General features: G+C 46.7%; 1 protein-coding gene across 1 annotated transcript; it reads right to left on the bottom strand.

The window, feature by feature from the left end:
* Positions 1–1,255: 1,255 nt before the first annotated feature.
* Positions 1,256–13,336, bottom strand: LOC144734418 (P2Y purinoceptor 4-like). The gene is made up of 2 exons (XM_078616600.1): positions 13,070–13,336; positions 1,256–2,639 (listed from the first exon to the last, which is right to left on the bottom strand). Exon 2 carries the CDS (start codon positions 2,580–2,582, stop codon positions 1,563–1,565), a length of 1,020 nt encoding a protein of 339 aa, XP_078472726.1. The 5' UTR covers positions 2,583–2,639; positions 13,070–13,336; the 3' UTR covers positions 1,256–1,562.
* Between the last annotated feature and the right edge of the window lie 1,872 nt (positions 13,337–15,208).

The following is a 15,208-nucleotide window of genomic DNA, read 5'->3' as shown; positions in this document are numbered from 1 at the left end:
CCATCGAACAAAGGCGGGCACCGCATCGCGCGCTTTGAGATGTGCTTCTGCGGCCGTCTGGAACGCTCTTCCTTCCGATATTAGGAAGCCACCGTAGACATGCACTTTTACATCATCATCTAGATTGACAAATTACTTTCTTGATCAGTGCTTTTTGTGTTAATTTGTTGTCCTTACCCCGCACCTCCGATTAGCGTAGTTGACTACGTACGGTGTGAAAGAAGTTCAACATACATGCATGCATGCGACCTGCCAATCAACTGTGGTTTATCATTTATACCACTGGGTGGACAGACGTGTGGGGGCGGGGTTAGGTTGGGGGGGGGGGGAATTAACAATCTTGCACCGTTGTTTCAGATTGATTCAAATCGAGCCGGCCACCTCTGCATTGCAAGTCGCAGTTTGCTGACCACTGCACCGCAGCAGGGACCAGTAACAACAAGAGCCAGTGGACATAAACACATTACGTAAAATTAAATGCCACCCTGTCTGCGGAGCGCAATGTTTTCTTTATTGGTGGCCAGTGCGCTAACCATGAGACCACACCAATAACAAAGATGAGAGCAGCAATCGATAATCCAGGTCAGATTGCACATACTAGGTAGATTTTATGCGCGCATTCTCATTTTATGAGGCCTCGAATGGCAGGAATGCATTTCGCATCCCTCCACTGCATCAGCGCCGCATCGTTTGGCGGTTAAGGGGACACTGCAGGGCAGAGGTCGCAAACGGGTTTTGATTCCTTACCCGTACCCGGCCGCACCAGGGTCGCAAACGGGTACCCGTACCCGGCCGTACCCGTACCCTACCCGTTACCCGGCCGGGTACGGGTAAGGTACGGGTATCGGGTACCTGATTGCGACCTCTGGGATGAAGCCATGTTGCAGGCGCGGGTTGGTTGATTCTAGGAACTTGAATTGTGAGAAGAGACAAGACGTTGGGAAATGAGTGACAAACGGTGACTCACCCAGTGACTCACGGCCTACCCGTACCTGGCCGCACCAGGGTACGGGTAGCCGGGTATCGGGTAGGGTACGGGTATCGGGTACCCGATTGCGACCCTGGTGCGGCCAGGTACGGGTACGGGTAGGCCGTGAGTCACTGGTGAGTAATTGTTTGTCACTCATTTCCCAGCGTCTTGTCTCTTCTCACAATTCAAGTTCCTAGAATCAACCCACCCGCGCCTGCAACATGGCTTCATCCCAGAGGTCGCAATCAGGTTCCTTAATCGTTGGTTCCCGGTGCTTGCGGACAATACCTGAGCCAGCAAGATATGCGGCAGATGCAAAATTGCCATAGGTCAGGGGTCAGAAGGCTTTCAAAGAAGAGCCATTTAGTTTTTTTTTCGTCTTTGACCCAAATAGTCCGAGAGTCACATCACAAGCAGAGCTGCTTGTACACACACGCAGCAGACGACGGGCACAAGCGGGAAGCCAACGAGCCAGAATGTAGGCAGCTCCTGAGACGCAGGTTGGCCACCACTCCACGCAACGCGGCTCATAATTCAAGTGGCAGACCTACGTGAGGTGACCTGGGCGAGCTGAACCCGCCGCCCACCTCTTTCACCTGTCGCCGATTGGAGAGGAAGATGTCTGGGTGTTATTTGGGATCGACAGAGTGTTCGAACCATAGTTGGCCCTGACAGTGGCCAAACGCCGCGTGCGTCTGCTCCGATGCGATCTGAAGTAGCTTACAAAGTACAGCGTCGGGTTGAGGGCGCAGTTGAGGCTGGCCAGCGGACGCACCGCCTTGTAGGCCTTGGACACCACTTCGGCCCCGCATTCCACCACGCTGCCCTGGTACAGGAAGAAGATCAGCTTGTTGATGTTGTAGGGCAGGTGGCAGACGGCGAAGATGGTGAACACCACCGCGATGGTGTAGATCGACTTCCTCCTCTTGGTCCTCATATGCGTTTGCGGGATGATGGCCTCGTTCAAGGACTTCTTCAGCGTGTGGATGATGCAGGAGTAGAAGACGAGGACAACGAAGAAGGGAATGATGAAGCCCACCACGGTGAGAGCGATGCCGTAGGGCAGATGCTCTGCCGCCTTGTCGGGCACGAAGTCCCAGCATTCGTCGTCGTCCGGGGTCAACTTGGTGACGCCGCCAAAGTACAGGTACGGCGCCGTCCAGAGCAACGTGAACACCCAGATGCCTGTGCAGATGGCAACGGCGAAGCTCAGCCGGTGCCAGCTACGGGTCGAGATGGGGTGGCAGATGCCCAGGTATCGGTACATGCTTATGGCCGTGAGAAACAAGATGCTGCTGTAGAGGTTGAAGTAGAACAGGAACCGGATGAGGCGGCACATGACGTCGCCGAAAACCCAGACGTCTTGGATGATGTAGCAGTGGATCAGGAAGATGAGCGAGATGGCGTAGAGGAAGTCTGTCACAGCCAGGTTGAGGATGTAGATGGAGTTGCAGCTCAATGTCTTCGTCTTGAAAGCGAGGCGCCAGAAGACGAACCCGTTAAGCGTGAGCCCAAAGAAGGCGCAGATGGAGTAGGCGATCGGCAGGTAGATGAATTTGTACGACTCGTTCAACTTGCACACGGAGTTGTTGGAGATGTTAGAACTATTCATTGTGCCTTGGCGCTGTCAGGACATTGGCTGTTTTACGGAGACGTGCACGGGCAGTACCTGTTAGGACACAAAAAAACAATATACAATGATTTAATCAATGATGATATTGCTGTGCTTTGTTGTTGTAAAGTAAATACGCTTTGATATTCTTTAGGTCTTTTGTTAAAGTCACGTAGATAGTTCGCGTTATTTATAAATGTGTCGTAACCCTCCACCACCTGACACGGCCAATCAGCAAAAAAGTGTCACGTTGACAAAAGACAAATAGTTCACTACTGTAGCCCACCGGTATGTTGAATAGTTAATTGCCCAATGATGCTGGATGTATTTACCAGCGAAACGTCGAATTAAAAAACTGTAAATGTTGTGGTTTCACTCTTCAACACACCGGTGGGCTAAAGTAGTGAACTATTTGTCTTTTGTCAACGTGACACTTTTTTGCTGATTGGCCGTGTCGGGTGGTGGAGGGTTACAACACATTTATAAATAACGAGATGTAACCAAAAAACGTATATTATGAATAATATTGGTCGCGAAAGCCTACGTGTTAAACTAACGTAGATAGGTTCAAATAAAATAAACAAAAACTACTACGTTTCGATCGCAACACAAGCGATGACGCCATTGCTTGTGTTGCGATCGAAACGTCGTAGATTTATGTTTATTTTATTTGAACCTATCTACGTGACTTTACCGAAAGACCCAAAGAATATGTATTCCTGCAGTCACGAAAGCTTCAAGTCAAGATTTAAATACCCTTTGTCTTTAATCACAGTTGCTGAGCACAGGCCGAATGGTCGAAAATGTCGAGCAGAACTGAGCAAACAAACGGCACGCAACTTTGGCTGTCCGCCTGATGATGCTAGTTGAATTACCAGCGAAACGTCGTACCCGAATTGTACATGTAGTGGGTTTACTCTCCAACACACCGGTGTGCTGAACTAGTCACGGATGATCACGTTTTATTTACTTGCTAATTCTTGTTACTAATACAGCACACCGGTGTGTTGCAGAGCAAATCCACATGGTTGTTGTGGATTTCACAAACCTTACTGATTGGCTGTGTCGGGTGGCGGCGCGATAAACGACACATTTATATTTACGCAATTTAGCCCAAAAAACTTTTATTATGGACGATTGGAGTCTTAACGCATGAGCGTGAACACGTTTCGTGACCCGAGCAAGGTTAGTGAAACTCAGAAACGTGGGAAAACGGACGGATGGCAGTGAATCCAAAGCGGAGCAGCGCGGGGGAAAATAAAAAGAGGAAGCAGAAAGAGAAATGTTCTCGATTGAGCGATTTGCGGGTTCTTTTTTGTTTTCATTTTGCGGCGTTTGGCCAATACCGGTTGCATCGCGTGGTTTATAGCTGTGGCCGAGAGGAACCCAGTTAACCCGGAGGAAACTCACAGCAGAAGAGGGGGAGAACAATCTTGATTTGAAGCTTTCGTGACTGCAGGAATCTACGTAGGTAGGACATGTGAGCATGAGAGTGCAATCCAAAGGACACGTGAGCATGAGGGTGCAATGGATTGCATTCTCATGCTTCAAATCGCTTTAAACTATTGTCAGTGGTGTGCCTATTTAATGTGGCGCTGCACTCTGACATTTATTAAAAAGTCTATTTAATTAAGTAGGACGTGTTGTCTATATTTATTTAAAGTTGTGCATTTTGATGTGACGTCACATTTCTCAACACCCCCCCCCCCCTCGTCACACATCGTCACAAATGTCTGACCCCCCCCCCCTAGGTGCGTGACGTCATTTATGGACGGCCTCCATCCATTACGTTAACACAGTTCTGTTTAACCACGAGCAGGTGACCAGCCATCTGCTGCCTCTGTCTTTGGGTGGGCAAAAAAGAGGGCCACTTTAACACATTCCTGCGGAGGGAGCTGGAAGGAACGTTGGGTCGCTCGGTCAATGGCCAGGGTCAACGGCGGCGTGGTGTATTCCGCAAATATGCCCGACTGTGAGGGCGGGCACAAGCCGGCGTGAGTAGGTTAAACGTTGAGTTTTATAAGGGCACCACGGTGTGACCAGCCCCTCCTCACCCAGCCCCACCCCTCCCACCCCCCACCCAGCCCCTCCCTCCCCACCCAGCCCCTCCCCACCCTCCCCACCCAGCCCCTCCCCACCCAGCCACTCCCCACCCTCTCCTCCCCACCCAGCACCTCCCCACCCTCCCCTCCCCACCCAGCCCCTCCCTGCATGACGGGCGGACGGACACAATAATCCCCTGTGGGCTGGTGTAACCAGGAGGTTCCTACCAGTAAAAGTTACACGGTGACACGACGCTTCGGTCGCGTCACAAGTGGACGCGATTGGTTCTACTTTACGTTAAATGAGCACATCTAATCTGGGCCCTCTCTCTCTCTCCGTGTTTTTTAAAACCGCGGCGTGTGGTCTGTGGGCTCGTTGGGTCGCCATTATGTTGAGGGACTACTGCTGCTGCTGCTGTGGTGTTGTTATCTTGGTGTGGTGTTTGGGACTGTTGTTGTTTTTTCTGCTGCCTTTCCCAATCTGGATAAATCGCACGCATATATACTAATCTATATTTAGTGACCTGCTTACCATTTTCTCTATTTTGCACTCCTATCGTTGTTGTTGTTGTTGTTGTATCTATTGCTGTTTGTAACTTTGCTCACCCCCCCCCGTGGCCCATAATGGGGACATCTGTGCAAAAAAGAGCTTCATAGCTCATCAGATTCCACCTCCGCCTGTCTCAACAAAGATTCCGATGCTCCACGCTGCGTGGGCTTCACCGCAGCCATCACCCCCCCCCGCACACTTTCCCGGCACCTCCCTGCCTGTTTTTCAAAAATCTGCCGTCGTCCAGAATGTTTTGCCTCGGGGTTTCCATTTCGATCGAGAGGGGGGCGCGTCGCACTTGTTGACGAACGAGTCGGCCTTTGCCGGCGTCGGCGTGTGAACGCCTCCCTCCACCCCCCCTTCTTCTCGCAGTGGCAAACGAGTAGACAGCTCGTCGGTGGCACTCGAAGCTTGGTGCATTCTGGCAAACAACGTAAAACTTGGCGACGAGCACAGGCAAGCGTGCGCGCACGTGCTCGTCACCAGTGTGTGTGCGTGTGTGGAGTGATTGGAGGGCATTGGCCAGATCAGCTCAATAACAACGGTTAGGAGGCTGCTAGATTGTTGTGCAGCCCATGGGCTTGTAATTACCAACACGCTGTTCAGGCATTGGCGCATCCACACAACATGCATGCCGGGTCCAAGCAAGAACATCTGCTGGACTACATAGTGACGGACCAGTGGATGCGAGCCCATGTCCTTGACACCAGGACCTATCCTGGAGCTGATCTGCCCTCTGACCATCGACTGTAAGATGCGCCTGCCATTCTTCCACTCCGGTGGTGGGTGTACACCCAGGACCCCATTCCAACCTAAAGTGGCCTGGTTTCAGTTAGCTGATTAAAGTTACAAGTGAGAATTTCATCATTGCTTGGGGCTGGGGTTGGCATCGTCCCCCCACTCCTCCTGATGTCGAGCGTAAATAGGCGAGGTTTAGGCCTGTGACTCATGCAGTTGCAATGGCTACTTTGGGTACGCGGTCCAGACCTGCCCAGAGACCCTGGCTGACAGAGGAGGTGTTCAGGATAGTTGAGAAAAAGCGACAGGCCCACTCTCATCGGCTGTAGCAGCCCACGTCAGAGAATGGCACTTTCCCCAACAGTCTGCTAAGGCTACACGGGGGATCTTTGTTGCTTACAAACGCGTTGAATGTTAAATGTCAACCCCGGGGTTACCCGTACGGAGGAAAGCGATTGCTCGAGTAACTTTCGGCGACTTGAATTACGTCTGTTTTCATTGCGCTAGTCATTGTGCCCCTCCGCCTTCGGACATTGGGAGCGATGTCCCGACCCTCGCGAGTTTGAGACACCTTGGGGCGCGCTCGTTCGGGGGGGGGGGAAAGAGAGTCAGAGGCACCCCGAATGCAAAAAAACGTCGTCCCCGTGTCAACATTGCAGCAAGCTCCGGCCTAAAAATAAATAAATGGGGATTGGGGGGGGATTCCCGCGGCAATACAACACCCTAAGCACACGGTTTTCTCTTTGGTGTCAATTAAACAACAAAATTGTTTTCCAGTTTACTCTCCACTCAAGTTTCCTTTCTCGGATCCAGCAATTGTGTCAAGGCGATTGTGAATCGTGAGCCGTGGACGCGTGTGCCGGGAGACTGGCTTCTGGTTATGAAGCGCCCACAAAAACAATTCGCTTTCTCGGCCGAATGCACCCAGGCCGCGCGGTTGTGCGCTCATAATAATAATACTTGATAATAATTTAAGCGTCTAGATTTGAAGTTTTCGTGACTGCAAGGATTCATATTCTTGGGTTTTTTCGGTAAAGTCACGTAGGTAAAAATTTGTAATTAATAAAAGTAAAGTCAAATAAAATAAAAATATAATAAAAATAAAATCACGACGTTTCGGAGGCAACACAAGCTTCCGTCTTCAGGTGGAACCGTCACAGCACGATTGATGTATCAAGTAAATGAAGTGGCTTACTTGATACAGCAAGCGTGCTGTGACGGTTCCACCTGAAGACGGAAGCTTGTGTTGCCTCCGAAACGTCGTGATTTTTATTTTATTTTACTTTTATTAATTTAAATTTTTTACCTACGTGACTTTACCGAAAAAAACCAAGAATAATTTAAGCGTCATTCATGCCGACAGTATTCCCACAACGCTGTACATTAATTACACTGCGTAACAAAAAAAAGATGTTCCTTGGTAGTAAGTGTTATTTCCTAATTGCTTATGCCTCAAAAGTACTGAAACTGGCTATTAATCCCCAAAACTTTGCTTTTGTGATCAGAACATTGATATTTTGAAATGAACCTATTTTCAATGCGAAAACGTGTGCATTTGTGTCATTCCTTCACAAAGTCCTGGTCACAAAAGCAAAGTTAGTGAGGAATAATAGCCATTTTATATACTTTTTAGGCATAAGAAATACAAATATAACAATTAGTACCCAGGAACAAAAATTGTGTTACATCGTGTTATATATAAGGGCCACATTCCATGTACGTGGTTGGCTACGCACACGAAACGAAACTTTTTCGATTGAAAGTTTTCGTGACTGCAGGGATTCATCTTCTTGGTTCTTTCGGTAAAGTCACGTAGAAGGGAAATAATAAAATAATAAAAATAAAACATAATAAAATATTTTATTATGATTTATTAAAAAAAAAAGTTCGTTTATCTTCTTGGTTCTTTCGGTAAAGTCACGTAGAAGGGAAATAATAAAATTAAAAAAATAAAACAATAAATATTTTATAATGTTTTATTTTTATTATTTGAACATTTTATTATGTTTTATTTTTATTATTTTATTATTTCCCTTCTACGTGACTTTACCTATAAAATATTTTATTCTGTTTTATTTTTATTATTTTATTATTTCCCTTCTACGTGAATTTACCGATAAAATATTTTATAATGTTTTATTTTTATCATTTAAATATTTTATTATGTTTTATTTGTATTATTTTATTATTTCCCTTCTGCATGACTTTACCGAAAGAACCAAGAAGATAAACGAAACTTGTTTGTATTTTTCCAGCTAAGGCCCACTGAGCGTGTCGAGCTCTTTTCCAGAAGCGACCTGGCCACAAATGACAGCTCAACGAAGTGGCTTATCGCGTGGAAATGTAGCGCAGCCAAAAACTCCAAACGCACGTTTCTAAATGTGGAGGGAAAAACCCGAATACCCGAAAGAAAAATCCACACGACCACGGGGAGAGAGACACGCAAACTCCAAATACACAGCAGGCGTCAGGGTCGGGATCGAACCCACGACCTCCTGCATACTAGGCGAGGCAGTTATACCGTTTTTTTTGTATTTAACACTTATTTATAAAAAAATATCATTCTCCCTGTTCGCAATACGTTCTGGCGTGGGATCGTGTTAATCATTGTTGTGGTTGCTGCTCTGATACGTTTGCACATTCCCACCCTTTGATGTCATGCAGCTGCCCATGGTATTGGGCTGTGAGTCTCTGAGTCACTGTGTCACTCTATGGGTCTCTATGGAACTATGTGTCACTGTGTAACTCTATGGGTCTCTATGGAACTCTATCGATGGCGATGTTTCTCTATTCATCTCTATGTAACTCTATGGATCTCTACATAACCATGTGTCACTGTGTAACTCTATGCATTCTAGCAAGTAGGCTTTCGCGACCAATATCATCTATAATAGAGGTTTTTGGGTTAGATCGCGTAAATATATAAATGTGTCGTTAAAACCCGCCACTACCCGACACAGCCAACTAGTAAGGGTTGTCACGTAAACAGAACGTGGCCAATTCGTCACGAGTACAGCAACACCGCTGTGTTGGAGAGCCAAGCCACAACATTTACAATCTGAGTACACCGGTGTGTTGGAGAGACAAGCCACAACATTTACAATCTGAGTAGAACGTTTCGCCAGTAGTTACAACTAGCTTCATCAGGTGACAGCCAGATTTGTGGAGAAGTCTAACTGTTTCGTTCCTCATATAGAGGCGTAGATGTGGTGACCACGCTTGTGCGCTCTTGCACAATGCGGGGGGAGGGGGGTATTACTGAGGCAACGTACATCAGGTTTGTGAATTTTTGGTTGCCCATTAAGTCTTGGTGGTTGTGATGCCCTTGGTTTGATCACGTATTGCTCTTCCTTGGGAATTGATGACTTGGCAATGATTGGCGTTGTTTTACGTTCCAACAAGGACGCTCAATTGATTTTGATAATGTTGAAGTGTTGTGCAAAACTAACTACGACTGGCCAAGACTCATTCGATAATATATCAAAATTGAAAGAAATCAAAATAACTTTAACTGTTCGGATAGCTACCGCCTTAGTGCTGCGTGGAAGCGAATCATCAAATAATACATTATTTAAATGCATGCCTACAAAGGCCAGCGCACTTCAATATGGATTACCGTTGGTAGGGCTATTTTAATAAACACAATAGACGGGAAGTACAGGTTAAAAGTGCCTGCATAATGCACATGCAAAATGTGCGTTGCCCCAGTAATTCCCCTCTCCACAAATCTGGCTGTCACCTGATGAAGCTGGTTGTACCTACTGGCCAAACGTCGTACTCAGATTGTAAATGTTGTGGCTTGGCTCTCCAACACACCGGTGTGCTGTACTAGTGACGAATTGGCACGTTCTGTTTACGTGACAACCCTTACTAGTTGGCTGTGTCGGGTGGTGCTGGGTTTTAACGACACATTTATATATTTACGCGATCCCACCCAAAAACGTATAATATGAACTCTATGCATCTCTACGTAACGCTATGGGTCTCTATGTAACTTTATGGGTCTCGATGTCACTCGATGTAACTGCGATGTCCTGTAACTGCCAACACTCCCCATGGTCGTGGCATGTGGTCGTCCTTGTAAAACACCTGCTTGCCTTAATGCTTCAATTCCACCGTGGCATTGAAAGACAAAAATCCCCCGTATAGCCTTAACAGACAGTTGGGGCAAGTGCTGTTAGCGAGTCGCATCTATGAAAGCCGGCACGGTACACGAGAGGGTGGGTGGTGAGCACCACGCCCGACCGCCTTGGTCTCCCCAGATATTTACACACCGCACCAGGTATTCATTTGAGGCTGAGTCAACCTAGGGGAGGAGGCCAAGGACCGGTTCAGATAATCGTCATAGCGCAGTGTGCTAACCACTACCTACCATTCCGCAGCCTCGAAAGAGAACATATATATACACACATATAATAGGTGACGTTTCAGTCAATGGCCTTTCTTCACAGCATGTGTCAATAATAGGAGAGCAAGAGCTCGTATTCTTGGTTATTTCGGTAAAGTTATGTAGATATAAAAACAAAAAAATGTAAATGACAATTTAAAATAATATATATATATTTTTAATAATAAAAGCAAAAAAAACACCATAAAAAAAGAGTAATTTTTTTGAAAATAATAAAACCAAAAAACCCACGACGTTTCGATCGCAACACAAGCGGTCTTCATCAGGCGGAAAGAAAATAGCTCTTATTCTTATTATTCGTGTGGCTGATGTGGGTGTAAAGCAAAGCCTACCGTTTTACTTTGGAGCGCATCGCTTCGATGGTTTCTTCATATTCACGACGAAAGGTCATCATTGCCTTATTATACCGTGCATATATTTCCCTTTTTGTGGCGCAGTGTGTTATCGACGAATGGATTGAATATTGGTGTTATTTATGCTTGTGCACCGATGCCAATGCACGAACCACCAAATCATTAGTAAACAACAAACAACATCAACAAAGTGTTTGGTTCATGCTCCGATTGCGTTGTCGCGAACGGGGGTCTGGCGGATTGTGAGTTAACCGGCGAAGCTCCGAGCAAATTTTGCGCGACATTGACGACGCAGTAGTGTAACGCTCTGCAGACTTTACCGAAAGCAAAACAAATTACAAAAGTTATTGGAACGTCCAACGGGGAGCAAAGTGCGGCACAAAAAACGCCAGGAGAGCTTAACGCAGTAAATACGGCCGCAGCGTTGGACTTAAACATAAATATGGAGCCAAAGGCGAAATTTACGAACGGGCTTTGCGACAAGCAAGCCAGAGATGTCTGGCAGAGAGACGCAACTGGAAGACACAGCATAGGATATTTCGGAAGGACACATTGTGGATAATATTGGTCGCGAAAGCCCACGTGTTAAACTTCGGAAGGAGAGAAATTATAAAATAATACAAATAAAACGTAATATAATACAATTTTCACGACGTTTCGGCCACAACGCAAGCAGCCGTCCTCAGGTGAAGCAACTTGAGCTGTTGGAAAGACAGCGTCTTAATGAATTTCATTGCTTGCGTTGTGGCCGAAACGTCGTGAGAATTTTATTATATTCTGTTTTATTTTTATTATTTTACTATTTCCCTTCTACGTGACTTTACCAAAAAAAATCAAGAATATGAACCCCTGCAGTCACGAAAGCTTTAAATCGAAATATCGGAAGGAGAGTTGGGAAACAAGATGAGGATGGTAATAAATCAAGAGGTAATAAAGATGTCTTAGAGTGGTTTGGAGAACCTCTTTTGGAAAAAGTGACTTTTGTCAATGCGAATCAACGTGCCAATTTGTCTTAGGAATACAGATTTTTGTTGTTGTCATGACCATGCATCACCTGCAATCTCATGGACGAGGACGCTGTCCCTGATGCTCCAAAGTTCAAACGTTTACAAAATAATTCACAGGGCGGAGGTCGGCCGCATGCCGCGGCTCTTTAAAGGGCTACGGTGTAGCGCTTGAAATAATATAAAACGTGGCTCTTCTTGTTATTTTTTTTTGCCCTGGCCGTGGGAGTCCAGTTCACTATGAAAGTTTTTTTGGGTTTGATCGCGCAAGTATAAATGTGTCGTTAACCCGCCACCACACCACACAGAACCGGTAAGGATTGTCACACAAGCAAAACGTGCACCAATGAGTTTACTACTTCATACCCTTAGGTTTTTTTCGGTAAAGTCACGTAGGTAAAAATAAATAATAATTATTGCCACTTTATACAGTAAATTGATACAGTAAATTTAGCTGTGACGGTCCCACCTGATGACGGAGACTTGTGTTGTCTCCGAAACGTCGTGATTTATTCTTTAATTTCTATTATTATTTCTATTATTTGTATTATTTATTTTTACCTACGTGACTTTACCGAGTATGCATCCTTGCAGTCACGAAAGCATCAAATCTAGAATTTACTACTTCAGCCCACCGGTGTGTTGGAGAGTAAATCCACAACATTTACAATTCGAGTACCGTGACATTTCGCTGGTAATTACAAACAGCATCATCGGGCGATTTCGCCAGATCTGTTTTTTTGTGTTGAGGTTGTTGTCCTTACCCCCGCATTTCCGATTGGCACGGTTGGCTACGTACGGCGCAAAAGAAGTTCAACACGCAGGAATACGATTGTGAAAAAGAAGTAAATGGGAGTGAGCATAACACGTCTCCACAATGGACAATGGTGACAAGGAAAAGCCAGTGGCAACCGAAGGAGGGAATGCAGAGATGGAGCCATGAAATCGGCACCTATTTGAGGTGCCAGGTAGATTGCTACGTCGCAAGATCATGAAAGCTGACGGCGGATTGGGGAGGCCTTCATCCAGCAGTGGATTGATTATGGACGATGCTGACCATTAATTTTTATTTATTTAGCAGAGCACGTTTGTTTGCAGGTTCACCACACGTACGTGCGATGAATGCAGACTTTGAACATCTTCACACATGTTGTATTGCCAGAAAGGGTAAAACCCTATTCTTATTTTCCATACCCAAGAGAGTACATTAGTCGACGCTTGCAACACATAGCCCACACAATACAAACAACCTTCACAGCAGACCCATCGTGACGCCACTTAACGGATCTGAATTCTCCAATCGACCGAAGACACAGCCGATTTTGCGGTGAAGACCCCCCCCCTCCCCCAAACAGTGGCGAAGTAGAATGAAGCGAAAAAAAAATCTCTTACCACCGTTTTGTTTCGCGAAGACTTCGAGACGCACCGACACCGCCGCTGCTGCTGCTGCGGTGTTTCCTTCACGTGGCTACGTTACCACAATGGGCCCATCGGCTCCTACCTGCTCAGGAGGGGGAGCCGCCGCTGCCACCACCCACCCCCCCTCCCCCCGTGCCAGCACGCGCACCCGTTCTCGACCAGACGATCTCCCGTCGGACAGCGTCCCCCGTTCAGCGAGCTCCCCGCGTTGGGTTTGATCGCAGTCCTTCTTCTTCGTGTGATGGAGGCGGTGAGGTTTCGGCGGGGGGAGGTAGGTGATGTTCGTCGAGTCACCGGTCAGAATCCAGCCCTGGGCCCCTCGGGGCGCATTCTGGCGTATAAATACACGCGTGCCACACTTCGAAAGAACTCGTATTTCTCGTCCAGCGCCGTCGCAATTGATTCGCGGAGGAGCCGCGGTGTCTCCGAGCGGCGTGGCTGTCCCACCACAGGGTTGAACGTCGACGATGTAGTCGTCCTTGGTTTTGTAATCTCGACGAGCGAGCTTTTAAAGAAAAACGCACGAAAGAAACTAATTGGTATTCTGTCTTCGTGATGAGAACGAGCGCAGAGCCAAACTGAGATGCATACCTCCCTGCCCGGTTGCTGCTGCTGCTGCTGCCAGAGATTTATGTACCCGGTTTATTGCTAATTTCTTTGACAGACGCTTATGTTAATTGGATACATTTTTTGTACCGAGACGCTTAAACACGAGAAGGCTCACCGACACGCATCGCTGGTGAGAACATCTTGCAGTGTTAGTCACCTGGCCCATGTCACTTGGCCCACTTCATCAACATTCGCTGTCAGAATTCTCGGCAGCGGTAAGGGATATTTATCGCGTGTGTGTTTTTACCGTGCGCCTGGTCGTTTTATCCCGAGATATTGTCGATTGTTGCTCATCGATTCACTGTTTCGTGGAGATGGATCGCAGCACAGGCGGTGGAGCGGGTGGCACAGTGGTCAGCGCACTGCGTCATCGATCGAGTTGGATTGTTATCGGCAGTGGCTAACACCAGCCGAGAATGACATCTGAAGATGTTCGTTTGCAGGTCTAAACAAAATAGTCGTCGTAAATGAGGAATAACATCATTGGATCGATTCCCAACGTTGGTCGCTGACTAAATAAATTAAAATGTTAACACGGACACATTGTCACTGTTGACAAAAACTCAACACGTTCATCAGTAACAACTGCAGCCTTCAAAAGACACCCTCATGTCCCAGGAAGACTGCCTCACACAGCGGATACTCCTGGGAAAACGACGGCAGGTGGCAAGCCGAGGAATAACTGCTTCCTTACGACACCCAGCAAAGCGCCGCGGTGGCGAGATGTTAACTACCTGCCAAGTATACAGGATGTTTTTTTATGCCTGATGATGATTGCTTGTGTTGCAATCGAAACGTCGCTATTATTTTAATTTATTATTTTATTTTTATACGTGACTTAACCGAAAGAACCAAAGAATCATACAGGAGGTTCTGGGTTTAATCTCGACCCTGACGCCTGCTGTAGTTTAGATTTAAAGCTTTCGTGACTGCAGGGATTCATCTTCTTGGTTCTTTCGGTAAAGTCACGTAGAAGGGAAGGAATAAAATAATAAAAATAAAACATAATAAAATACAATTCTCACGACGTTTCGGCCACAACGCAAGTTCATTCAGACGCTGTCTTTCATTCAGACGCTGTCTTTCCGACAGATATGTTCTTCATCTGAGGACGGCTGCTGACGTTGTGGGCCAAAACGTCGTGAGAATTGTATTTTATTATGTTTTATTTTTATTATTTCCCTTTTACGTGACTTTACCGAAAGAACCAAGAAGATAGGTCTCGTGTTTCAGAGACGAGGGAAGGAGACAGAGGGAGCCAGTGACAACTTCCCACGTACGCGGCCCTGATGACATTGTTGTGTGGGAGCGAGGCCAGGGGCCGGCAAACAAAAGTAACAAGAGACTTTTGTTTTTGTATTTACGGGCAGTCCTCGGGTTACGAACCGAATTCATTCCCGAGACGCGTTCGTAAGTCGAACGGGATCGTAATTCGGAACACAATAGTGCACCCTGTTTAAATGCCCATATACGGTCGGTATTACGGTCAACAAAAAGGGAATC

Source organism: Lampetra planeri, chromosome 51, assembly GCF_965212315.1.
Source record: "Lampetra planeri chromosome 51, kcLamPlan1.2.h2, whole genome shotgun sequence".
NCBI lineage: Eukaryota > Metazoa > Chordata > Hyperoartia > Petromyzontiformes > Petromyzontidae > Lampetra > Lampetra planeri.
The sequence above is the reverse complement of the archived record's forward strand: the minus strand, read 5'-3'. Positions and strand labels throughout refer to the sequence as shown.